Source organism: Dermacentor silvarum, chromosome 5 (genome assembly GCF_013339745.2).
Source record: "Dermacentor silvarum isolate Dsil-2018 chromosome 5, BIME_Dsil_1.4, whole genome shotgun sequence".
Taxonomy (NCBI): Eukaryota; Metazoa; Arthropoda; class Arachnida; order Ixodida; family Ixodidae; genus Dermacentor; species Dermacentor silvarum.
Genome location: NC_051158.1, coordinates 182,533,102 through 182,559,635, shown reverse-complemented (window position 1 = coordinate 182,559,635; position 26,534 = coordinate 182,533,102). Strand labels below are relative to the sequence as shown.

Genomic DNA, 26,534 nt, shown 5'->3' with positions numbered 1-26,534 from the left:
AGGCCAGTTGCTCTCACAAACCACCAGGTGCGCTAGAGTCGATTGGGCCGCCGGGGTCTATGGGAGTGTCCACTCAACTTTTTTTTCTTTCTCTATGAGGAACCCGCCGATCGCCTGTGCACGTCGCTTTGTTGGCTGCTCCTTTGCCGCTTATATTAGGGGCGAAGCACCGTAGGGCCGAGCCTTTTCCCTGGTTGTCCGTAGCTCTGGTTTGCCTGGAGACCGTTAGGAATGTGCTGCGGTGCACAAGGGCGATATAAGCGCTGTATATACTGTACACATGTACAGTATATATATATATATATATATATATATATATATATATATATATATATATGCATAAAATCAAATCAATTCAGTTTATTTCAACACCAGGTGATACAGTACAACAGTCACAACAGTGATGCTGTGGGGTGAAAGCAAAAAGCCGTCAAGGCTTGGCAAGGGCTTTCACACCATTTAACACATAGCAAACAGCAACAAGAAATCATAAGTACTTATAATACAGTGGTAAAAGTCTCTGAGTATTATATCGCTGTTGTTCTGAAACGCACAAAAAATGTTTGTAGAAAAAGAATGGTATGATTAATTTTTTGTGGAAAATCTGTTTAGTGTTTGTGGCAGTAAATATTTCATCATTTGGCGACCATAGCTGGTACGTGTGTAAGGGATTTTCCAATCATCAGAGGCTCGCGTGCTATACGGGCAGGTGCATGGCGTTAAATGCGCTAAGTCAATGAGAAAAGAATCATGATTTTTTTTGCAAGTGCGATATCTCTTAAGTAAATTCGAATTGTAAATGTCAGGCAATGGTAGTAAGTTAAGGGCTTCAAATAAGGGTTTAGAGTGTGCATCGCGTGGCGCACCTGTAGTTATGCGTACACCTTTTTTCTGTAGTCTATATATTCTGCCTAAGTTCTTTTCCGTTGTAGTGCCCCATACAAGATAGCAATAAGTTAGTGTAGATAAGAATAGAGAATTATATAGTAGAAGTTTGATCCGTTGCGGCAAGAGAAAGCGCACACGTGATAGGACACCGATGACACAAGAAATTTTAGAGTGAACAAGCTCAGCGTGATTGTTCCATAACATATTTTCGTGAAAAATTACTCCCAGGTTTATCACTATAGGTTCAATTTTAATTCTTTCCAGGCCAATTGTTAGTGTCAAATCGCAGTTTACGGGCTTATTTTTAGGACGAAAGAGTACTGATTTTGTTTTAGAAGTGTTTATAATTAAAGAATTCCTTATAATCCATGTGTTGAGTGATTTCAAGACATCGTTTGCTTTGTGCACAAGTTTATGCAAATCGCAGTTCCTAAAAAACAAGCTTGTATCATCACCATAAATAATGAACGTTGTACTATTATCTATGTTCACCAAATCATTTACATAAATATTGAAAAGTAGCGGACCCAGAATACTACCTTGCGGAAGGCCATTTGATAACTCTTTAAAATTAGACGAGTAGCCACTTTTTCAACTTTTTGCTGTCGGTATTTCAAATATGATTTTATGACATTTAAGAAGTTACCCAGGAAACCACAGTGGTGTAGTTTTTGAATTAGTGTAATGTGATTAATTCTATCGAAGACTTTTGAAAAGTCAACGAAAATTCCAAGTGTATATGTTTCCTTTTCCAATGCATCTAGTATGATTTCTTTTTGCGTTAGTGGAGCAGTTTCGGTCGAATCCTGCTTTGTGAAACCAAACTGGGAAGGCGTTATAATGTGGTGCTTGGTTAAGAATGGAGAAACAAGGAATGAAATAGATTTCATACTCTCTGCCGATCCAAGCATAGTGCAGGATGTAGCAGTGTTAGGGAAGGTTAAGTGCAGTGACCATAGGTTAGTGAGGTCTAGGATTTCTCTCAATTTGAAGAGAGAGAGAGTGAAATTAGTCAAGAGGAAACAGGCCAACCTAGAGGCAGTAAGGGTAAAAGCAGACCAATTCAGGCTGGTGCTCGCAAACAAATATGCAGCTTTAGAACAGGAAGATGAAGATAACATAGAGCTAATGAATGAAACCGTAACTAGGCTGATCTCAGAAGCAGCAATTGAAGTGGGAGGTAAGGCACCAAAGCAACCTGTAGGGAAGCTCTCCCAAGAAACAAAGGACCTAATAAAGAAACGACAAAACATGAAAGTGTCCAACTCTAGAGATCAGATAGAATTCGCTGAACTGTCAAAACTGATCAACAAGAAGAAAGTAAGGGATATTCGAAATTATAACGTGGGAAAAATTGAGGAAGCCGTAAAATATGGACGCAGCATGAAATCAGTAAGAAGAAAACTAGGCATAGGACAAGGCAAGATGTATGCACTGAAAGATAAGCATGGTAATATCATCAGCAATTTCGATGACATAGTGAAAGCAGCAGAAGAATTCTATACTGACCTGTACAGTAGCCAAAACAGCCAAGCTTCTTCCATTCGAAATAGTGATGAACCGGATACAGAAGCTCCTTCTATAACTAGCGATGAAGTTAGAAGGGCCTTGAAAGACATGACCAGGGGAAAAGCGCCTGGAGAAGATGGAATAACAGTAGATTTAATCAAAGATGGAGGAGATATCATGCTTGAAAAGCTTGCGGTCCTTTATACGCAATGCCTCACAACTTCAAGTGTACCAGAGAGCTGGAAGAACGCCAACATTATACTTATCCATAAGAAGGGAGACGTTAAAGAATTGAAGAATTACAGACCCATTAGCTTACTTTCAGTATTGTATAAAATGTTCACCAAGATAATTTCCAATAGAATCAGGACAACACTTGACTTCAGTCAACCAAGAGAACAGGCTGGCTTCAGGAAGGGATATTCTACGATGGACCATATCCATGCCATCAATCAGGTAATCGAGAAATCTGCGGAGTACAATCAACCTCTCTATATGGCTTTCATAGATTATGAAAAGGCATTCGATTCAGTAGAGATATCAGCAGTCATAGAGGCATTGCGTAATCAAGGAGTGGAGGAGGCATACGTGAATATCTTGGCAAATATCTACAAGGATTCCACAGCTACCTTGGTTCTCCACAAGAAAAGTAGAAAGATACCTATCAAGAAAGGGGTCAGGCAAGGAGACACAATCTCTCCAATGCTATTCACTGCATGCTTAGAAGAAGTATTCAAGCTCTTAGAATGGGAACGATTTGGAGTGAGGATCGATGGCGAATATCTCAGCAACCTTCGGTTTGCAGATGACATTGTCCTATTGAGCAACAATGGAGAGGAATTACAACAGATGATTGAGGACCTTCATCGAGAAAGTGCAAGAATTGGGTTGAAGATGAATATGCAGAAGACAAAGATAATGTTCAATAGCCTGGCAAGGGAACAAGAATTCAGGATCGCCAGTCAGCCTCTAGAATCTGTAAAGGAATATGTTTATCTAGGTCAATTACTCACAGGGGACCCTGATCATGAGAAAGAAATATACAGAAGAATAAAATTGGGTTGGAGTGCATACGGCAGGCATTGCCAAATCCTGACTGGGAGCCTACCACTGTCGTTGAAAAGAAAAGTGTACAATCATTGCATTCTACCGGTGCTAACATACGGGGCAGAAACTTGGAGGTTAACAAAGAAGCTCGAGAACAAGTTAAGGACCGCACAAAGAGCAATGGAACGAAAAATCTTAGGAGTAACGTTAAGAGACAGGAAGAGAGCGGTGTGGATCAGAGAACAAACGGGGGTAGACGATATTCTAGTTGACATTAAGCGGAAGAAATGGAGCTGGGCAGGCCATGTGATGCGTAGGATGGATAACCGGTGGACCATTAGGGTTACAGAATGGATACCAAGAGAAGGGAAGCGCAGTCGAGGACGGCAGAAAGTCAGGTGGGATGATGAGGTTAGGAAATTTGCAGGCGCAAGTTGGAATACGCTAGCGCAAGACAGGGGTAATTGGAGATCGCAGGGAGAGGCCTTCGTCCTGCAGTGGACATAAATATAGGCTGATGATGATGATGATGGTTAAGAATGAAACTATCCGTTCATGTATTAGTTTTTCAATTACTTTAGAAAAACTGGCAGAATAGTAATGGGTCTATAATTTGATGTTATTTTTGTCTCCAACCTTGAAAATAACTAAAACTTTGGCTATCTGAAGACGCCTAGGAAAAGTGCCTAATGAAAACAATAAATTATTGATATATTCTAAGACAGAGGATACACTATGAATAACATGTTTAATTGGCCGAATTTCCAGGCCATCAGCGTCACAACACCTGCTGTTCTTTAGGGACATGAAGTGAGCCGTAACCTCCTCTGTAGTTACCGGAAACAGAAATGCACTTTCTCTTATTTGCGTGCCCATGTACCGGGCGAAATTATTGTCATGTGAGCTCTCTCCAATGGAGGTAAAGAATTTATTAAAGGCTTCGGAAAGGTCGTACCCAGTGAGGATCTGGTTGTCCACGGTAAGTTTAATCGGGTATGTGTTGCTGCCGGAGCTTGGATTAAGCAACATATTTAACTTTTTCCAGACGCCTTCAGATGTTTTTTTTTTCAGGGTCAAAGAGGTTACTGAAATAATCAAGTTTGCTTTTTCTTAAGAGCGAACTTGTAATATTTCTGTGTTTTCTAAATGTCTCAAAGTCTTCCTTGCCCCTAGATTTTAAAAAGTACTCATAAAGTGCAATTTTTTTAATTTTATAGCTTTAAGGCACTCTGAAGTAATCCAAGGTTTCCTTGCCTTGCGTGACCGCTTTTTTGTTTTGACTGCAAAGCACTTGTTATAGGCTTATAGGAAAGTTTCAATAAAGACATTATACGCTGTGCCTGCACCTGTTTCACGGAAAGCGGCGTCCCATTTATCCTGGATATACATGCAGTGAACATATCAATAGTGCTTGGGCATATGTACCGGAATTTTGGAGGTGGTGGCTTTGCATCCTTCAATTGAAATGTCTTTTGGCTTAAAATTACGTATACAGGTAATATGTGTTTTAAGGACACCAGCACAAATAGGCGCATTTATGTTATATTTTATAATGTCGTCAATAAGTCTACAGGATTGAGCATGGAATCGAGTAGGCTCCTTTATAACATTTGTAAAGACGTTAGATTCCAAGATATCTGGAAGTTCAAAACACTGGGGGCTGAAAGTTAGCATGTCAATATTTAGATCTCCACCGATAGTAAGGTGGTAATCATTTTCATTGGCCCACGACAGGTTAGTGTCCAAAAACATAAGGAAGGTAGACACATCACATTTAGGAGGCCGGTATATTACAGAAAAAATTTCGGAACTATATTTCACCATCAACAACTCGTAATCGTCTGTAATCATAGAAAAATGCTAAACTATTTCACACTGAAACAGATCCTTTACTAAAAGCATAACCCCGCCACCCATCTTATCACCCCGATTCAAGAAATGCGTAGCATAACTAGGTATACGAAGAACTTCAGACTCCAGGCGATACCAGGTTTCGGTAACCATGACGACGTCAAAAGAGAATTCAAACGATTCGAGCAGTATCGTTATCTCGTCTTCCTTGTTTCTGGCTGATTGACATCAAGGAAGGACATGTGGCGTTCATTTCCGGACAGCGATATACTCAACTCGTATGGCGTTAGAAAATGTGCAGCCATTCTGATTTTTTTTACATGAAACTCAAGAAACGAGTTTATACGATCTTTTCTAGAACGCTTATTATCTGAAGCTCTCGCTACTTCTGATTCTTTCGCGCAAATGTTTTGCCGCCCTTCGACCAGGCAAATCGACTTCCTTTCTGCGTGCAACAGTTTGTCCAAGTAGCTTTTTTAACTGCGGGCATAGGTGCTCATTTACATAGAGGAAAGTCTTTCCTGGGCACCCAATATTGGCTGTCGTTAAACGCGTCTTCTTCGCCTTCTCTAATACTGCGTCACGCTTTGACCGGCTGTTGAATTGTACAACAATATCTGGGCAAGAGCCATCTTTTGTAGTCACTCGATGGCAACTGTCAATGTCATCTTCCCTCACGGACTCGCCGACAGCTTCACCAATTTTCTGAATGACCTTGGTCAACTGTTCACCTTCCACAACAGGAACGTTTTTCACCTCAATATTTCGATTTCATGAATACTGCGCCGTAGTTCTACGTTCATTGTTTAGAACCAGCTTCTTCAGTTGATCGCATTCAGTTTTGAGATCGTCATTCTGAGCCTTTAGCTCACCATTTTCTTTTCCAAGCTGCGAGCACTGGACCGACATTTCTTCCAACTTCTTATTAAAAAAGTCAAGACTTGATTTCACGTCACGTATTTAGTTGCGCAGCTCTCTCTCGAGGGCAGTGCGCATATCACAAAATTCTTGTTTCAGCTCTTTGAAATGTTTTTCCATTTCGGCTGGCGACATTAAAGTCCCTATATGAGAAAAGTGCCGCCATCCTTTGATCAACGCCGCTTCTCTCTCTCCTGTATCTCCGATTGGACGATGATAGCGCGCGCTTTATATGTTATCTCTTTATATGTTATATGTTGTTAATCTTTATATGTTATTTTTTTCCGCCTCAGAGCCATGTTGAAAATCCTCTGCGCAGCCGCAGTCGCCGCCAGCGGCGGCGGCGCGCGCCCGGCCTGAAAGCTTCAACGTAGACTTTCTAGGTGCGCCACCGTCGACTTGGCTTTCGCAAGCAAAAAGTAAAGAAAAAAGCAAGCGCTTTAGGAGAGGAGGGGGCGGAGGAAAGAGTAGATGGCGGTACTTTTCTTATATAGGGACTTTAGGCGACATGATCAAACACCTTGTCAGCAGCAGCAGAAAGCAACAAACACGCCGAGCAAAGAAAGAAACCGTAACAGCACTGACCTGAAAGACAGTAGACAGTGGTTTAGTAGGCTGTGCGCAGATCCGCTGCTGCTGCCAAAGTGTGGTTCAGTACACCCGGCGTTGCCCCGAGCCAAATAGTAATCCAGGTGGCGCTCACAACGGGTCAGCACGAAAAAAACGCCACCGGGATGATCACAGTCCTGCCCTGATATTATACAGGGCGGTGCGTCGACGTTTTACAGGCGAGTCACCAGTGACTCCCGCGCTGACCACCGTCCTCCCGTGACACGAGGCAATGCATCGACGACATGAGCTGAAAGACAGTAGACAGTGGTTTAGTAGGCTGTGCACAGATCCGCTGCTGCTGCCAAAGTGTCGAACCTGATTTCGTGGCAGTGACTGAAACGTGGCTGACAACTGATGTTAAAGATTTCGAAATAACGCCACCAAACTATGCTATCATACGTAAAGACAGAATATCTAGAGGCAGTGGCGTAGCGCTTCTTATAAACAAGAAAGTTCCCTTTACGATTCTCCCGAGCATCGAGGGCGTGGAAGCGATTTTCTGCAGACTACTTTTCAGCCCTCACCAAATTGTTGTTGGCTGCGTCTATCGAAGCGCTTCTTCCGAAATGGAGGTTATGCAGTCATTAGACAGTTTTAGCAGAGCGCCGCTTACGCTCCGCTCCGCTCAGATTTCACGCTCTGAGATGCTGCAGGGAACTGCGTAGATTTCGCATTTGTAAGCGCGTCTTGCCGAGACGTGAGCGACGCGCTATCAACTTGGCTGCAAAATGACGAAGAGGCCAAGCAGACACGATGTCACGCTCCGCTCAGTCGGCTTTGTGGCGGAGCGAGGGATGCGATCTTCGTTCCGCTGACGGCATGAGCGTTGTGCGCAAGCGCACTAGCGTTCCCGCTATGCGGTTGTGTGGCATTTGCTAGCATATGCCGGTCTGAGCGGAGCGGACAGCAAGCGCTCAGCTAAAACACTCTATTGTAGGCATATATGCTCAGACACGTTTTTGGAGCTAGGCTAATCTTAGTTGGCGACTTCAACTTACCCGATATAAACTGGTACACTGTGGAAAGCAGAGGCGCATGCTCCGATATGCTTATTGACATGATGCTCGCATTTAACCTCTGTCAAATTATAAAAGAACCTACACGTGTCCAAGAAAGCAGTTCCAACATCCTTGACTTGATATTTTGGAGTGACCACTTTTCGGCGGATAAAGCAAAATCAGCACTGATCGATGGCATGTCGGACCATAAAATAAGCTTACGCTTTCTCCTTATTCAAGACACTAGTTTACCGCAAAAACTAATCGCTACTTTTTCAGATTTCGACAGAGCTTACGATAACAGTATAGTAGACCATCTGTTACACGAACTAAGCGCTTTCGAACAACTAGACAGCGTTCCCACTAGTGACGTAGAAGTTCTCTGGCAAAAGTTTAAATCTATAACTTTTTACTGCATTCACAGCTATGTACCCACACGGACAAAGAAAAGAATCGAATGCAATCCTTGGATTACACGTGACATCATCCACGCGAAACGAAGGGTCAAAAGGCTAAGGCAGACATTGAAAATGTAATGCTCAGGCAAACTTCAAACAAAAGGTAACTCTAAAAATTAAAGTATGGGGTTTTACGCGCCAAAACCACGATCTGATTACGAGGCACGCCGTAGTGGGGACTCCGGAAATTTGGACCACCTGGGGTTCTTTAACGTGCACCTAAATCTAAGTACACGGGTGTTTTCGCATTTCGCCCCCATCGAAATGCGGCCGCCGTTGCCGGGATTTGATCCCGCGACTTCGCGCTCAGCAGCCCAACACCATAGCCACTGAGCAACCACGGCTGGTACTAAAGGTAACTTTAGCCATAAACACTATATGAAAGCTAAAATAAAGGAAGCTAAATACAAATATTTCCAAAACACCCTCGGTAACTTGTCGAAGTCCTCTCCTCGTAAATTCTGGAACTACCTTTTGCCCAGGTCTAACCCTAGCCCCGAAGTTACACCAGAAGAAAATGAAGTGAGAGCTAACAACTTAAATGATTACTTTCAATCAATTTTTGCAGTGGACGATGATAACCTGCCACACCTTGAATCTTTCTAACATATTTCTGGGACCTCTGATTGTAACACTGACCGACGTGCTAAACATATTACTAAAATTAGAGAATAAGAAAAGCCCAGGATCAGACCAAATTCCAAATGCTTTTCTTAAAGGTACGCTGAGTATTTATATTATTCTTAATATTTAACCCTAATCTATGAGAAGTCTTTATCCACATGCACTCTACCAAATGACTGGAAGACCGCTAAAATTATCCCCGTACACAAGTCAGGAAATAAAAATGAGCCCTCTAACTTTCGGCCAATCTCTCTCACAAGTACCGTGTGTAAACTACTTGAGCACATCATCCTTAAACACATAAACGCTTACCTCGATCAAAACCGCATGTTAACTCCGGTTCAGCATGGTTTTCGTCAGGGTTCATCCACAGTCACTCAAATAGTCGAATTAATACATGATGTCTCCAGAGGCACAGACAACCAAAACCAAACAGACCTTACCTTCCTCGATTTTTCAAAAGCATTCGATCGCGTTTCACATCAGAAACTAATGTTAAAATTTGAGCACACTTTCGGAAAGGGTCCCATTAACGATGGGATAAAGGACTACTTAACTAACCGGACCCAATTTGTACAGATTAACCATACAAGTTCTAAACTAACTCAGGTTATTTCTGGTGTGCCCCGTACTAGCACTTGCACTACTTCTAGTTTATATTAACGACTTGCCCTCTGAAATTCACGTCGACATAAGACTCTTTGCTGACGACTGTGCATTTTATAAAGAAATTACTTCACCAGATGACCACGTAATCCTAAACAATGCTCTAAAATCAGTCTATGCGTGGTGTGCAAAGTGGCAACTGACACTTAATGCTAAAAAAATCAGTTCTTTTAAGAATAACAAGAAAGCACCATGTAAAGGAGCTCCCTTACACCAAAAACGATGCCCCCTTAATAGTAGTCACACAGCACAAGTATCTCGGTGTTACACTAACGTCTGACCTTAGATGGATCTCCCATGTTAATCATATTACTTCAACGGCCCTAAGCCGACTTTTCTTTCTTAAGCGGCGTCTACGTCAAGTCCCACGAGAAACTAAATTACTAGCTTATAATGCACTTGCCAGATCAACCTTAGAATACACTATCTCAGCTTGGTTTCCGTCAACTAACCAATTAATTAACATGCTAGAGGGAGTACAAAGAAAAGCAATTAGATTCTCCAAGTGTTCTGCTAAAAACTGCCGGAATACTCACAATCCAAAACCGAGCCACACACGCTCGGTTGAAATTACTGCACCAGATAATTCATAACAAGGTAAATGTTAGCAGCTCCAAGTACCTTACCATCGCAAACACTAGAATAACACGACTTAAGCATTCGTACACCCTACACGAATATCGTTTTAAAACTGACTGTTTTACATACTCTTTTTTTCCGCTAACCATAAGGCACTGGAATGGTTTACCTTCCAATATCACCAATAGCTTGCGAATTACACATTTCTTCTCACTTCTTGAAAATTACTTACTAGATTCTCAGTTATGAAATTTACCTGTTGCGCACCTTCTTCACTGTTATTACTAATGAATTGCTAACCTTCTTTGCAACGCCTTTGTCAAATACTGCTGGACTGTATAGATATACATATTACACCCTCTTTATGCTTCTGAGTTTGATGTTGCTACTTATTATGTTTGTTATACTGAGATGATGTGTTTGTATTTTGTATTGTTCTACATTACTACTATGACTGCATTAAGTTTATTGATTGACCTTGTGCCCTACCTGCAATAATCCCTGACGGGATTGACAGTATTTTCTAAATAAAAATAAAATTATATATATATATATATATATATATATATATATATTCTAATACGGATACAGGACAAGAGAACAGCACGCAGCGTGTCTCAGCCAGAACAGCTCAGGCAATCTCGAGCTCGCGCCTCCCGGACGACTGGCGATGTGGCTGCAGCACCGGGTATTCCTCTTCACTACAATATATATATATATATATATATATATATATATATATATATATATATATATATACGGTGTCCCAGATATCACGCAGCACGATTTAAACAAAGAGGAACGGCTTTACGCAAAGCAAACCTAGTGCGTATTGTTTCCAGTGCAGTGGAGTAGGCGCCAGTGATTTTTTCGTTGGTGAGATTTAATTCGCTAATTCTAAATAATTATCTAACTCGAGAAGTACTGCCCTACATATCAAAGTGACAATGAGAAAATTGTAGAGCATCATGAAAAACTACCGATACAGCTTTCTGTTGCTCAATACGTGCTGCATAAAAGTGTTTTTCCGAGCGTGAAATAAGCCCGCGAATACACGCAAAGTGCCTCGAACGACCATTCGCGCGGTAATACTGCGTGTATTCGCGGGGTCCTTTCACACTCGGAAAAACGCATTTATGTGGCACGCATTGTGCAACAGTAAGCTGTACCGGGAGTTTTTCATGTTGCTCTACAATTTTCTCATTGACACTTTGATAATCGGGGCAGTACTTCTGGAGTTAATTAATTACATTTAGCTAATTAAATCTCAACAACGACCAAATTACCGGCGGCCACTCCATTCTACTGTAAACAATAGTACTGAAAGTTGGGCGAGTTGGTATCTATTCATCTTGTAACTGCAGCGCGCACACGAGAAACGAGGACAAAAAGTGAAAGTGACAGACAAGCGCTGACTCGCAACTCAGTTTATTTTGGAAGGAAATTACACACATATATATATAAACCCAGTCTGACTAAAGTGAGCATGTGCAAGAGCATGCGGAAGAAAATAATAAAAAAATAATCAAACAATAAGAAAAAATGTTAACACAGAACTTTTACTTATCTTACCATCAGGTGGTGCTCAAAAAGGCAAATTCTTTGTTAGTTAGGGTTATAGAAGGTTCACTTACGCACATATCAGCACGCTTTTTGATATGGAATGCCTCAGTTATTTCGCGTGCGCGCTGCAGTTACAAGATGTGTAAACAATATGCACTAGGTTTGCTTCACGTTAACGCATGATAACTGGGACACCCTATATATATATATATATATATATATATATATATATATATATATATATACGGGTGATTCACGGTTACCCGAATGATCCCCTGGTGCTTCGCCCACTCATCATCATTCACTTCGTGAATATGCGCTGATATTTTTTCTTCGAGTTTCAGCGGAGCACAAGTTCGCTCCAATAAACCTTGTTTACCGAAAGAACCCTGCATCGTCCTTGGCTCCGTGACAATATGATGTTAAAGGGTTTGTAATGATCTTAATTAGTTATCGATTGTTTGTACATACCTTCTTACGGATTGTTTGTTCAGTTTTTGGCTCCACTTTTTCAAGGTGACCTCAAAATGAGACATATAAGGCCTTAATATGTTACGTAGGAAGACGCAGACGAAAAGCTATATACAAGTATATTTACAAAGAAATGCGCCGCACTTGGCCAAGAAGCCACAGCCCGCAGTAGCCTCTAATCTTCGTCGTCGTCTTCACACTGCTCGCCTCTTCGTCAAGGCAAATACTGTTCCGTAGCACTACCCCCGGCGGCAAAAGCGCCGTCCCGGAGCGATTAAAGGCCGGACTCTGAAGCACTGTAGTAGGCCTTGAGCCTACTGACGTGCACGACATCACTAGATGCCAGAGTAGACGGCGAGGTCGAACTCACAGGTTCAATTTCATACGTCACAGGCGTCACCTGGCGCAGCACGCGGTAGGGCCCAGTGTATCGCGAAAGGAGCTTCTCTGAAAGCCCGATGTGACGAGAGGGCGACCACAGGAGCACGAGCGCACCAGGCGAAAACTGCACGTCACGGTGGCGGGCGTTGTACTGACGCTGCTGAGTGGTTTGCGAGGCCGTCAGTCGAGCACGGGCAAGCTGGCGTGCATGGTCGGCGAGGGCGATGGCGTCGCGCGCATACTCGCTTGTTGAGATCGCAGCAGGAGGAAGTGCCGTATCAAGGGGCAAGGTCGGTTCGCGACCGTACAGTAAATAAAATGGAGAAAATCCGGCGGTGTCGTGCCGGGAAGAATTGTACGCAAATGTGACGTAAGGAAGGGCAATGTCCCAGTCGTGGTGGTCCTTGGAAACGTACTTCGACAGCATATCGGTAAGGGTACGGTTTAACCGCTCCGTCAGGCCATTCGTTTGAGGATGGTATGAGGTAGTCAGCTTGTGTTGAGTGGAGCAGGAACGCACAATGTCGGCGATAACTTTCGACAGGAAGTTGCGACCACGGTCAGTAAGCAGCTGTCGCGGGGCGCCATGAACCAAGATAATGTCACGCAAGAGAAAGTCCGCGACGTCAGTGGCGCAACTGGTAGGGAGAGCCCGCGTGATAGCGTATCGGGTGGCGTAATCAGTTGCGACGGCTACCCATTTGTTCCCCGAAGATGACGTGGGAAAGGGGCCGAGGAGGTCTAATCCAACACGAAAGAACGGTTCCACAGGGACGGTGATCGGCTGGAGATGACCAGCAGGTAGCACCTGAGGTGTTTTCCGACGCTGGCAGGGATCACAGGCAGCAACATAGCGTCGGACGGAGCGAGCGAGACCAGGCCAATAGAAGCGGCGCCGGACGCGGTCGTACGTGCGGGTTACCCCAAGATGGCCTGCAGTGGGTGCGTCATGCATCTCAAAGAGCACAGTTCGTCGCAGATGTTTTGGCACGACAAGAAGATCAGATCCATCAGGGACGAAGTTCCTTCGGTACAGAATGCCGCCGTGGAGGACATATCGGCGAACGGAGGCGTCGGTAGGTGTAGAGCGCAGACGCTCGATGAGTGCTCGCAGCGATAGGTCCCGGTACTGCTCATCGGCGATGTTAGCGAAGTCAGACACAGATGATGATGATGATGATATGTGGTTTTTTGTGGCGCAAGGGCCAGGTATGGCCAAAGAGCGCCATGACTGATAATGTTGTGTTAAGCGCTGATTGATTAGTTGCGATGATAGGATGTAACATGGCTGTAAAGTGGCCTAAAATCAATCGCTATCGTAGTAGCGTAAAACGATATATAGTATAAAAATATGATAGTGATATGTGGGGTGGTCTATGGGTACAGTACGAATGACAAGTGATCATGAGGCTAAAATGCAAGAGAATGAAAATAGCACGTATGCCTCCTTAAGGCCTTTGAGCCCAAAAGCTGTGAGGCAGGTGCTTTCTTTAACGCAGCTACCGCAGCAGAAACCTCTGTTAAGAGGCCGTGCTACGGATTGCCTGGGGCTATAACATGAAAACTGTGTACATCTTTTAAGAATTCCAACAATGATTGATATTTAAACAGAGGTTCTATACCTAAGATCATTAGAGGATGAAGTGGAATTTGCTGCCGGTGTGGTAATGGAAAATGCTTTTTCCGATTAGCGTTCAATTCAGTGCATTGCAGCAGGATGTGAAGCACGGTAAGTGGCTCACCACATTTATCACACGTGGGTGAATCACCACCGGACAAGAGGTAAGCGTGTGTACTGTATGTGTGTCCTATCCTAAGTCTGCAAAGTGTTACTTCTGTGCGGCGGTTCTTTGATACCGGCGGCCAGTTGCCAAGATACGGCTTGATAACATGCAGTTTATTTTCTGTTGCTCTATCCCACAACCGCTGCCAATAAGCCCTCAGCTTTTTCTTTAGGGTGGGCTTGAGGTCCATTACAGGGACAGTCGTAGAAGAGTTGGAAACGTTCGCGTGGACGGATGTGGCTAGCTGGTCAGCCAACACGTTACCTTCTATCTCTCGGTGCCCCGGCACCCAGCATACCACGATATGTTGCTTGGACGCATAAGCGGTGCACAGTACAGAGTAAAGGGATAGAATTACAGGGTTTTTATATTTTTGACAGTTTTTAAAGCGTTTACGACGCTCAAAGAGTCTGTGTATATAACTGCCTTTGGGATATTAGATTCTTTAATGTGTTTAACGGCGGCCAATATCGCGTGGGCCTCTGCTGTGAAAATACTTGTGTTAGAGTGCAGAACACCGGCATCCGAAAAGGACGGACCGACCGCTGCGTAAGACACGCCGGAATTACACTTCGAAGCATCTGTAAAAAATTCAGGATAGGAGTATTTGTGCTGTAGTTCGAGGAAGTACATTCGGATATGCGCGACAGGTGCACGCTTTGTAATAGCTACAAAAGATGTGTCGCAGTGTATAAGTTGCCACTGCCACGGCGGGGGCCGTATAGCAGGGGGCATTAGGTGGTATTCAGACAGTGGGACCCCTGTTTCTTCAGCTATGTCTCTAACGCGCAGTGAGAAAGGCTGTGCCACTCTGGGCCGGTTGCGAAAAAGTTGAGAACTGGACAAATCATTTATAGTGGAATATGCGGGCTGCTCACTGTTTGCGTTCACTCTTAGAAAATACATAAAAGACGAATATGTTCTCTGCAGATGAAGTGACCACTCATCCGATTCAACGTAAAGGCTTTCTACTGGGCTTGTTCTAAAGGCGCCTGTGGACAGACGAATGCCTAAGTGGTGGACAGGGTCCAGCATCTTCAGAGCAGTTGCAGTAGCCGACTGGTACACTATGGCTCCATAATCTAGTCGTGTGCGTATGAGGCTTTTATACAAGTTCATAAGACATTTTCTATCACTACCCCAGGTTGTGCGTGACAGCACCTTTAATATATTCATTGTTTTCAGACATTTGTTTTTTAAATACTTTATGTGCTCTACAAAGGTTAATTTTTCGTCCAAAATTATGCCTAAAAATTTATGTTCCCTGTTTACAGGCAGACGCTCACCATGTAACACAATTTCAGGATCAGGGTGCAGGCCTCTCTTTCTAGAGAAAACTACACAGGTGCTTTTTTGTGGGTTCAGTCTGAACCCGTTCTCATCAGCCCATTTGGAGACCTTGTTGAGACCAAGCTGGACTTGTCGCTCACAGATTGCGAGAGAACTTGATTGAAAACCGATCTGCACATCGTCAACATATGTTGAATAGAAGATGTTACGTGGTATGCAGACGCGAAGAGAACTCATTTTTACTATAAAGAGCGTGCAGTTGAGCACCCCGCCCTGCGGCACTCCAGTTTCCTGTAGAAATTTCCGTGACAACACATTGCCCAATCGAACACGGAATGCGCGGTTAGACAGATAACTTTCGATGACATTGAACATATTACCGCGTATACCTAAGTGTGAGAGGTCTCTCAATATCCCAAACCGCCACGTAGTATCATAGGCTTTCTCCATGTCAAGGAATACAGATAAGAAAAACTGCTTATGAACAAAAGCTTCACGGATACGTGCCTCGATACGTATGAGGTGGTCACTGGTGGATCGGCCCTCCCGAAATCCGCACTGGTATGGGTCGAGCAATTTGTTTGATTCGAGGAAGTGTAGTAAGCGACAGTTAATCATTTTTTCAAATACTTTGCAGAGGCAGCTTGTTAATGCTGTAGGTCTGTAACTTGATACAGAGGAGGGATCCTTTCCGTGCTTCAGAATTGGAATTATGATAGCCTCCTTCCAAACAGAGGGGATCTCGCCGGAAAACCATATAACGTTGTAAAGGGAAAGGAGGGTTTTTTGTGTTTCGGATGGTAGTTGTTTCAACATATCATATATTATGCGGTCTGAACCTGGGGCGGATGTATTACAACAGTTCAGTGCTGCCTGCAGTTCTGCTATGCAGAATGGTTTGTTGTACGCCTCACTTCCTGTACATTTTCTTTCTAGCTTTTGTTGTTCTATTCGCGTTTTGTAATTTAGGAAGGTTTCGGAGTAGTGTGAGGAGCTCGATATGTGTTCAAAATGAGCACCAAGAAAGTTTGCTTGATCTTCCAGGCTTTCTCCGTGGCTGTTTACTAAAGGCTTGTTTGTTGCCCGTTAACTTTCTTCACTCTATTCCATACTTTCCTTTCGTCTGTGTACGAGTTGATGCTTGATATAAACTTTGCCCAACTCTCTCGTCTTGCTTGTCGGCGCGTTCTCCTTGCCTGCGATTTGACAAGCTTAAAGTTTTGCAGGTTTTCTGCTGTTGGAGAAGCGCGAAGCAGCGCCCACGCTTTGTTCTGGTTCCTCCGTGCTTGCCTACATGCATCGTTCCACCAGGGAACACGCCGCTTGGAGCCCATGGCGCTTGTTTGAGTAATACATTTACAGGCAGCGTGAAGTATGAAAGCTGTAAAATATTTAACAGCATCATCCATGGTTAGACCGGACATCTCAGCCCACGTCATGTGAGTAAGAGTTCGGTACCGTTCCCAATCGGCTGAGTCAACCTTCCACCGAGGGACCTGCGGGGGAAGCTGATCTTGTTTCGGCGTACTCAGGATTATCGGGAAGTGGTCACTGCCATACGGGTTATTAAGCACATTCCATTTAAAATACGGTAAAAGCGTCGGCGATAAAATGCTAAGATCTATGGCAGAGTATGACTTGTTAGCCAGGTTAAAATACGTAGGCTCCTTCGTATTCAAGAGACATGCTCCAGAGGAAAAAAGGAGCTGTTCAATAACGCGACCTCGCGCATCACAGCGTGAATCGCCCCACAAACTACTGTGTGCATTAAAATCACCAAGAATCAGATAGGGCTCTGGGAGCTCATCTATTAACTTCACTTCACTTCACTTCACTTCACTTTAATACCTTAAAGACCCCATTGGAGGGGTATTACATAAGGGGTGGTTAAAAAAAATAATAAACATTAAATACAGGCGTTCGTTTTGAGATATGTGATAACAGCTTCGGTAAAGGCAGATGGGCTTGTGATGGCTGCGATGGCGTGTGGAAGGCCGTTCCAGTCCCTTGATGCTCGAATAAAAAATGATGCTTGAAAAGTGGTGGTCCGGGCACGTGCGCGTGCAACTTGAAGCGGATGACCGGTGCGATGAGATATGTATGAAGGTGGCGTGATGTACGGTGGGTGATTTAGGGAGCTGTAAAAAAATGAACGGAAGAGAGAGAGGGTGGCAACCTGTCGACGGAAAGAAAGAGCTTCCAAGCCAGATTCCGCTTTCATCGATGAAATGCTGATATCGTACGAATATGAAGAATGAATAAACCTAGTAGCACGATTTTGTACAGCTTCGAGTGCATTTATGATATAATTCTGATGCGGGTTCCAGATGGGAGATGCATACTCAAGTTTCGATCTTACAAATGATTTATAGGCCAACGCTTTTACTTGTTGTGGGGTATGACGTAAATGTCGCCTAAGAAATCCCAGTGATCTATTGGCTGATGAGATGATGTTAGTAGTGTGCAAGCGCCAGGACAGATCACAAGATAGAGTGACACCAAGATATTTGAATGATTGGACTGATTCTATTGGAACATCAGCAATGGAATAGGTAAATGTGAGGGGGTTACGGCAGCGAGTGAAAGACACGAGTTTACATTTGTTAGGATTTAGGTTCATTAGCCAGCGATTACACCATTCTTGTACATTATTGAGATCGTTCTGGATTAATGTGTGGTCAAATGTGTTAGTAACTCTGCGGTAGATTACACAATCATCTGCAAACATACGAATGTTACATGATACCTGTGTTGGTAGATCATTAATGTAAATTAGAAAAAGAAGCGGTCCTAAGACGGATCCCTGCGGGACGCCTGATGTTACGCGGAGTCTGCTAGAAGAATGGTTATTAACGAAAACAAACTGAGAGCGGTTAGTCAGGAATGCTTCTATCCACTTTAGTACGTCGGGGTGTAAATTTAACTGAGATAATTTTAGCAGCAAACGTTTATGAGGAACTGTATCAAATGCTTTTGCAAAATCTAGGAATATGGCATCAGTCTGAAGGTTACTGTCAAGGTTAACATGCAGGTCGTGAAGGAAAATTGCCAACTGCGTTTCGCAAGAGTAGCCTTTTCGAAATCCGTGCTGACAAGGGTGAAAAAAACAGATTGAGTCTAAGAAGTTCATGATATGCGAGTATATGACGTGTTCCATGATTTTGCAGGGGACACTAGTTAATGATATCGGACGATAATTTAATGGGGTTTCTCTATTGCCCGACTTGAAGACTGGAACGACCTTGCCCACTTTCCAGTCGGATGGTAAGATGCCTGTAGAGAGTGACTGCGAAAACAACAAAGTTAGGTACGCAGCAGATACATATTTAATATTTTTTAAGAGTTTGGAATTGATATCATCTACACCTGCTGACGATGAAAGCTTGACGTTATCAATGATCGAGGTGATTCCTTCTGCCGAGAATATAATTGGTGGCATACACGCAGATATGTCAGTAGATGTAGGAAGATCTGGAGTTGAAGTCTCGTTAGTAAATACAGAGAAAAAGGCGGCGTTAAAAATGTCGGCACACTCGCTGTCGCTGACTACTTCACCATGTGCATTTAACACGCTGATCATGCGCGCCTCCTGAGGGTTTATTATTTGCCAAAATTGTCGAGGGCTGTTTGTAAGCATTTTAGGCAGTTCATCGTGGAAAAAGGAGAATTTAGCATTCCGTATAGCCCTCAGATAAGCGTCTTCGGCCACAAAATATTTCCCCCAAGCAGAGGGGTGTCCGTTTAGTTTGGCTGAGCGGAAGAGACGTTTCTTTTTGTTTTCAAGTCGCTTAAGAGTTTTAGTGAACCATGGCTTGTTACGGTTTCCGCGGAACGTTATTCTCGGTATAAACTTGTCAACGAGATCACCTAGCTTGTTTTTAAATATTACCCAGTTTTCATTTGTAGAGTGCGTAGAACATAAACTCACGAACATAGGAAGAAATGCGCTCAGATCACTATTAATGGCATCATAATTACCTTTATTGTACAGGCGGATTGTTTTGCTGACTAAATCACGTCTTACGGGTTGAAACGAAAATGTGGCGTGAATTACTTTATGGTCGCTGACTTCAGGTAGATATGCTATTGATGATAAGCTTTCCGGATTGCTGGTTAGGATGAGATCTAAGATGCTAGAAGTGCTTAGTGCAACGCGTGTAGGTTCTGATACAAGTTGAGTTAAATTGAAATTAAGGCAGAAATCCACAAAATCTCTGGCAGGCTCACTGCCCATAGTTATGGGGACGTCATTGCTCCAGTCTATTTGGGGAAAATTAAAATCACCAAACAGGAGGACTTCTGCTTGTGGGTGTTGATTACTAAGGTCACTCAAACTGTTATTAAGTTTAAATGTGAAATCTGAAATATTATTTGGAGGCCTGTAGCAAACACCTAGAATGATTGTATGGGGGGAAGCGTGAATAATTAGCCACAATACTTCAAGATCAGAAGTGATGTTTTTGGCTACGGAGCACGATAACTGCTGGTGCACAGCAATCAGTACACCGCCCCCCCGCATGCCTTTGCGATCCTTTCGATAGACATGAAATTCCGGTAGGTCGGCTAGTACTTCTGTATCTGTTATATCTTCCGTTAGCCACGTTTCGGTTATCACCATTATATTACTGTTGGATGATAAAACAAGGTTGGAAAAAGCGTCACGTTTTGGAAGGAAACTGCGTGCGTTCGTAAAGATTACAGACAATGATATGTTAGATTTGGGCTTAACAGTGCAACGGACATTTTTACGACGGGGAAATTGCTATATTATTTCTTTGACAGATTGTGTTTGCTCGTCGTAGACGTAGCGCTTATGGCCCATATGCAGTGTTTTGAATCGCAGAGAGAAAGGTAATGATTTGCTTTTAGCGAAAGTAACGAGATGCCGGCGAGCGTTTTGTACGGAACGAGAGAAATCCTCTCCAACGCTGAAGCTGGTTCCTTTGAACTTGCGGCCGTTAGAAAGAACCAATTCTTTTGTTTTATGGAAGGTGAATTTCGCTATGATAGGACGGTGGCGGTTAGTATCTGTGCGATGACCGAGACGATGTGCGCGCTCAATTTCTTTCGGCTCGATACAAATATTCAAATGATCCTGGCAGTGCTTGATGATAAGTTGCTCGGTCTGGGCAAACGTCTCTGATCCAGTTGATTCAGGGAGGCCATAAAAAATAAGATTATTGCGTCGTGACTGGTTCTCGGCGTCATCAATACGCGTTTCAAGCCTGTGTACCACGGTGGCCACTTGAGCGGTACACGTTTTCACGGTTTCGAAGTCAGAGCGTAGGGAGACAAGATTTTGATAATGCCCCTCTAGATCAGTCATGCGCCTGCCCAGATCAGCAATAGCTTTGTCCGTCGACACTAGATGAGTTTTCAGGTCTTGAACCTGACTGATTAATTGCGACTGTCCAGCAGACAAGTTCTTCAATTCAGCTAGTAAAGCATCGGAGTCCGGGCCCGGGTTGCTTTCGACATCACCCGACATCATCAACAAAGCACGAATTACATCAGAACACTCAAGAGCGACAAGAAGGCAGCAGTGCGGGCTCGGCAGCTGAAGCAGGAAACGATTGCTAGACTTCTTAGAAAAAAGACTGTAAGCTTTACTAACCTGCATGACAAGAGTGAATGGATTAGCGGTCTGCGTCTGTGCACAGCCGCCGAGCCCACAAGGCGCCACCGGTATTGACTGCTCTCTTATAGTTGACCGGAGAGTTGATGTTGATGGCGACAGGTTTGTCCACGCTGCATCGAGCACTACCGTCTTCGGTAGCGGTGTCGTCGAAAACGCAGATCTGCTGCTCCCGACGAAATCCAGGGGTCTGAAGGGCGGTGCAAATCCAGAGGTGCGCATCAGGGATGGGTGACAGGCAATCCTGTCATGTTCATCTGACCAGGCACGATATTGCAGCGGGACTGCCAGGGAAGCCGTCACTAAGGATGGAAGCAACAGGCGCACGAGTGCGCGCTGAAACACCTGCATGACAAGAGTGAATGGATTAGCGGTCTGCGTCTGTGCACAGCCGCCGAGCCCACAAGGCGCCACCGGTATTGACTGCTCTCTTATAGTTGACCGGAGAGTTGATGTTGATGGCGACAGGTTTGTCCACGCTGCATCGAGCACTACCGTCTTCGGTAGCGGTGTCGTCGAAAACGCAGATCTGCTGCTCCCGACGAAATCCAGGGGTCTGAAGGGCGGTGCAAATCCAGAGGTGCGCATCAGGGATGGGTGACAGGCAATCCTGTCATGTTCATCTGACCAGGCACGATATTGCAGCGGGACTGCCAGGGAAGCCGTCACTAAGGATGGAAGCAACAGGCGCACGAGTGCGCGCTGAAACACCTGCATGACAAGAGTGAATGGATTAGCGGTCTGCGTCTGTGCACAGCCGCCGAGCCCACCATTCTAGGTCGCGTCTATGAAGCTGATAATGTGGTGGTATATACAATGAGCAGATGGTTATGAGTTTATTTAAAAGAACGGCTCGAACGGCCACTGCCTCAAGGGCCGTTTGGAGCTTCAAATGCTGACACGCTACACTCCTATCAGCAATAATGGCTACACCGCCAGATGATGCGACAGCATCCTCGCGGTCTTTCCTGAAAGTCAAGTATTGTCGGAGGAAGTTGGTGTGTTTGGAATTTAAATGCGTTTCTTGCACACACAGCACTTTAGGATTAAACTTACAGAGAATTTCTTGGACGTCATCTAGGTTTCTTAATAGTCCTCTAATATTCCACTGTATGATGTTGTCCATGTTGAAAAAAAAAGAATGTGCTGTGTGGCTCTAAAGGGACGAGAGTGACTTACTTTACAGAGCCTTTGTTAGGCCCTGTAATTGGTGTTTTGTCTTTTTTGGAGCGGTCAAGGGAACCTCGCCGCTCCATCGACGCTACTAGCGCCGTTTGGCTTGGACTGGTGTCCATAGCCTCTTGCGAGGCACTGGACACCCGCTCCAGAGAGCGATGTGTGCGTCGCGTAGACTTCATCTCGAGCGACGAAGTCTTCGTCCCCACCGGACCGGAGGTCGACAGGACCCCTGGGGCCTCTGCGGTGCCCTGGCTGCTGCCGGAGCTTGTAGAGGCCACTGGTGTGGACAATTTGAGAGATGGCAGGGCAGCGTTGGCTGCTCCCACCTTAGGGGCGGGTGGCGTTGGCCTCGGCACGCTAGGCGTGGTCCGGGCTGCCGCCAGATGCCGTTGTGGTGCCGCCCCCCGTTGCACCACTTCGGCAAAAGACGTTTTGAGCAAGAATAACGAGGAGATGCGTTGTCGTGCTTCACGGAATGTTATGTTCTCCTTCACTTTTACAGTAATTATTTCTTTTTCTTTCTTCCAGGCTGGACAAGCTCTGGAGTATGCAGGGTGACTGCCATCGCAGTTAGCACAATGTACCTCGTCATTATTGCAATCGTCAGAAGAGTGACCGGTTGTGCCACACTTTGCGCACATAAGTTGCCCTCGGCAGCTCTGGGATGCGTGACCAAATCTTTGACATTTGAAGCAACGTCGCGGGTTCGGAATGTATGGTCGAACATGAAGTTTTACGTAGCCGGTTTCAAGAGTCTCGGGTAAAGTAGTTGAACTGAAAGTGAGTATTAGATGCTTTGTTGGGATTTCGTTGTCATTCCGTCTGATTTTGATGCGCTGCACATGGATTACCCCTTGGTCCTTCCATCCATCCAGGAGTTCTTCTTCATTCAATGTCATTAGGTCTTCGTCTGATACTACGCCTTTTACTGTGTTCATTGTTCGATGTGCGCTTACAGAAACAGGGATGTTACCAAAGGCTACGAGGTGTGCGAGTCTGTTGTATTGTTCTTTGTCTTTTAGTTCGAGGAGCAGATCTCCACTTGACATCTTTGTTACCTTATAACCAGCTCCAATAGTCTCTTTTAGGCACTTGGCCACAAGAAATGGGGAAATTGATCTAGCTTTCGTAGATGACGGCTCACAGTGAAGGACGTGGAATTTCGGGAAAATTTCTTTGTTTTTGGGCCAGAATAGCGAGGTTGCGTCGGTGCGTACCCTTTTCGAGGCACGATCGGTAGAGAAGGGGTTTGAGGGTCCCATGGAAAGAAATTATTTATTCGGCAACGGCGTCTGCCACCCACCACGGAGCCCAACAAGGGGGCGTGGCAGAACATGAAAAAAGTCTGCACAGCGCCAGCAGTATGCCGTTACTATAACCCAATATGGTATACCCAAGGTAGGACAGCCACACCAGGTTAACCCTTGCCGCCAGGAAAAGTTGAAGTGAATGAAAAAAAAGGGGACAGGACAGATTAAAAGTGGAAGGGAAAGACGAAGATGAGGGTAGAGAGAGATAGGAAAAGACGACTACCGGTTTCCCCCGGGCGGGTCGGTCCGGGGGTGCCGTCTACGTGAAGCAGAGGCCAAAGAGGTGTGTTGCCTCCGCCGAGGGGCCGTAAAGGTCCAAACACCCGGCATCGGCTCAACCCCCAGGATCCCCTTTTCCCCGGACACGGCTAAGCCGCGCACGGCTACACGCGGGAGGGTCCAACCCTCATGTGCTCGGGTACGTGGTGTCGCAACGCACCAAACGCCTGCTTACGCAGACGCCCCTGCGGGCAAGTCAGACAGAGAAAATGCCGTTGGTGTTACTACTGTCGGCGTCGTCAGGCTCGTCTACCGGGTAGCGAGACAGGCAGTCAGCATCCTTGTGTAGTCGGCCGGATTTGTAGGTAACAGTATACGAATATTCTTGGAGGCGTAAGGCCCAGCGACCAAGTCTTCCTGTAGGATCTTTCAGTGAGCATAACCAGCAAAGCGCGTGGTGGTCTGTAACAACGGAAAAGGGCCTGCCATATAAGTATGGACGGAACTTCGCAACCGCCCAAACTAGGGCCAGACACTCACGCTCAGTGATGGAATAGTTGCGCTCGGAGGGTGAAAGGAGCCTGCTGGCGTAAGCGATAACACGGTCGCTGCCGCGCTGGCGTTGTGCCAGTACCGCGCCAATTCCGTGGCCGCTGGCATCAGTACGGACTTCGGTAGGCGCAGAAGGATCGAAGTGGGCCAGAACGGGAGGCGTTGTGAGGAGGTCGATTAGATGCGAGAACGCAGAGGCCTCGTTATCGCCCCACTGGAGAGGAGTGTCTTTTTTCAAAAGCTCTGTTAGTGGTCGTGCTATTGCCGCGAAATTTTTCACGAAACGGCGGAAGTACGAACACAGGCCGACGAAGCTCCGCACATCTTTGACACACTTCGGAACAGGGAAGTGCGTAACAGCATGGATCTTGCCTGGGTCCGGTTGCACTCCGTGCGCGTCAACGAGATGTCCAAGGACAGTAATCTGGTGACGGCCGAATTGGCACTTCGATGCGTTGAGTTGTAGACCGGCTCGACGAAAAACGTCCAGGACTGCTGAGAGGCGCTCCAAGTGTGTAGCGAACGTTGGGGAGAATACTATAACGTCGTCTAAGTAGCACAGGCACGTGGACCATTTGAAGCCATGAAGAAGGGAGTCCATCATGCGTTCAAAAGTGGCAGGAGCATTACATAGACCGAAAGGCATCACTTTGAATTGATAAAGACCGTCGGGTGTTACAAAAGCAGTCTTCTCGCGGTCTAGATCGTCCACGGCAATCTGCCAGTAGCCGGAGCGAAGGTCAATAGAGGAGAAATAGCGAGCACCGTGGAGGCAGTCAAGGGCGTCATCAATCCGAGGTAGGGGATACACGTCCTTTTTGGTAACCCTGTTCAGGTGCCGATAATCCACGCAAAAGCGCCATGAGCCATCCTTCTTTACAAGTACAACAGGTGACGCCCATGGACTACACGACGGTTCAATAATGTTCTTGGCAAGCATTTTGCGAACTTCAGCGTGAATAACTTGACGCTCAGCCGGGGACACTCGATACGGGCGGCGAGGAATAGGAGGGGCATCGCCGGTATTAATGCGATGTTTAACAGCTGTTTCATTTCATTTCATTTCATTTCATTTCATTTTAATACCTTAAAGACCCCATTGAAGGGGCATTACATAAGGGGTGGGTACATACATAAAAAAATTTGAAAGCCATATTTTATTACAATGCAAGGCAATTTGTTACGGTGTTCAAAAATGTGGACGGACAGGTTATGACTGTGATTTCATTAGAAAGGCCATTCCAGTCTGTTGCTGCACGAAAAAAGAATGAAGACGAAAAAGTGACGGTGCGCGTACGCGGGCGCGCAACTTGTTGCGGATGACCGGTGCGACTGGAGATGCGTGCCGGGGGGAGAATATATGGTGGCTTGCCGAGCGAGCTGTAAAAAAACTTGTGAAAAAGACAAAGACTAGCAATACGGCGACGAGATGCAAGCAATGATAAACCGGATTCTGATTTCAGTGCCGATATGCTGACTTCGTAAGAGTACATAGAATGAATAAATCTTGCAGCTCGATTTTGAAGCGATTCAAGTTGATTGATGAGATATACTTGATGCGGGTTCCAAATGGGGGATGCGTATTCTAGTTTTGTTCTGACGAGAGACTGATAGGCTAGTAATTTTACATTTTGAGGGGCGTGGCGCAAATGGCGTTTTAAAAAACCGAGCGTTTTATTAGCAGATGAAATGATGTTCGCAATGTGCGATGTCCAGGTTAAATCACTACAAAGGGTTACTCCGAGATATTTGTAGGAAGGAACTAGTTCCAGGTAGGCGCCAGAAATTTGGTACGAGAAAACAAGTGGATTTTTACGGCGGTGGAAGGAGACAGTTTTACATTTATTAGGGTTTAGTTCCATTAGCCAAATATTGCACCATTCTTGCACACTTCCCAGATCGTTCTGGAGAGACGTGTTATCGGAAACGCTGTTAATTCTACGATAAATTACGCAATCATCTGCAAACATACGGATTTTAGAAGATACATGCATTGGTAA

At 45.0% G+C, this 26,534-nt stretch overlaps 2 protein-coding genes across 9 annotated transcripts in view; one reads left to right on the top strand and one right to left on the bottom strand.

Moving 5' to 3' along the window:
• The window catches only part of LOC119454627 (keratin-associated protein 21-1-like), a 569,870-nt gene that overhangs the window by 492,119 nt on the left and 51,217 nt on the right, over nt 1–26,534 (top strand). The window lies entirely within an intron of this gene.
• LOC119452672 (uncharacterized) lies at nt 20,055–22,046 on the bottom strand. The gene has a single exon (XM_037714652.2). The coding sequence runs from the start codon at nt 21,989–21,991 to the stop codon at nt 20,402–20,404; it is 1,590 nt and encodes a 529-aa protein (XP_037570580.2). The 5' UTR covers nt 21,992–22,046; the 3' UTR covers nt 20,055–20,401.

Excerpts from the sequence above, each read along its gene's own strand:
- LOC119452672 (XM_037714652.2), bottom strand. The coding sequence starts at position 21,991 with ATGCAGGTGTTTCAGCGCGCACTCGTGCGCCTGTTGCTTCCATCCTTA.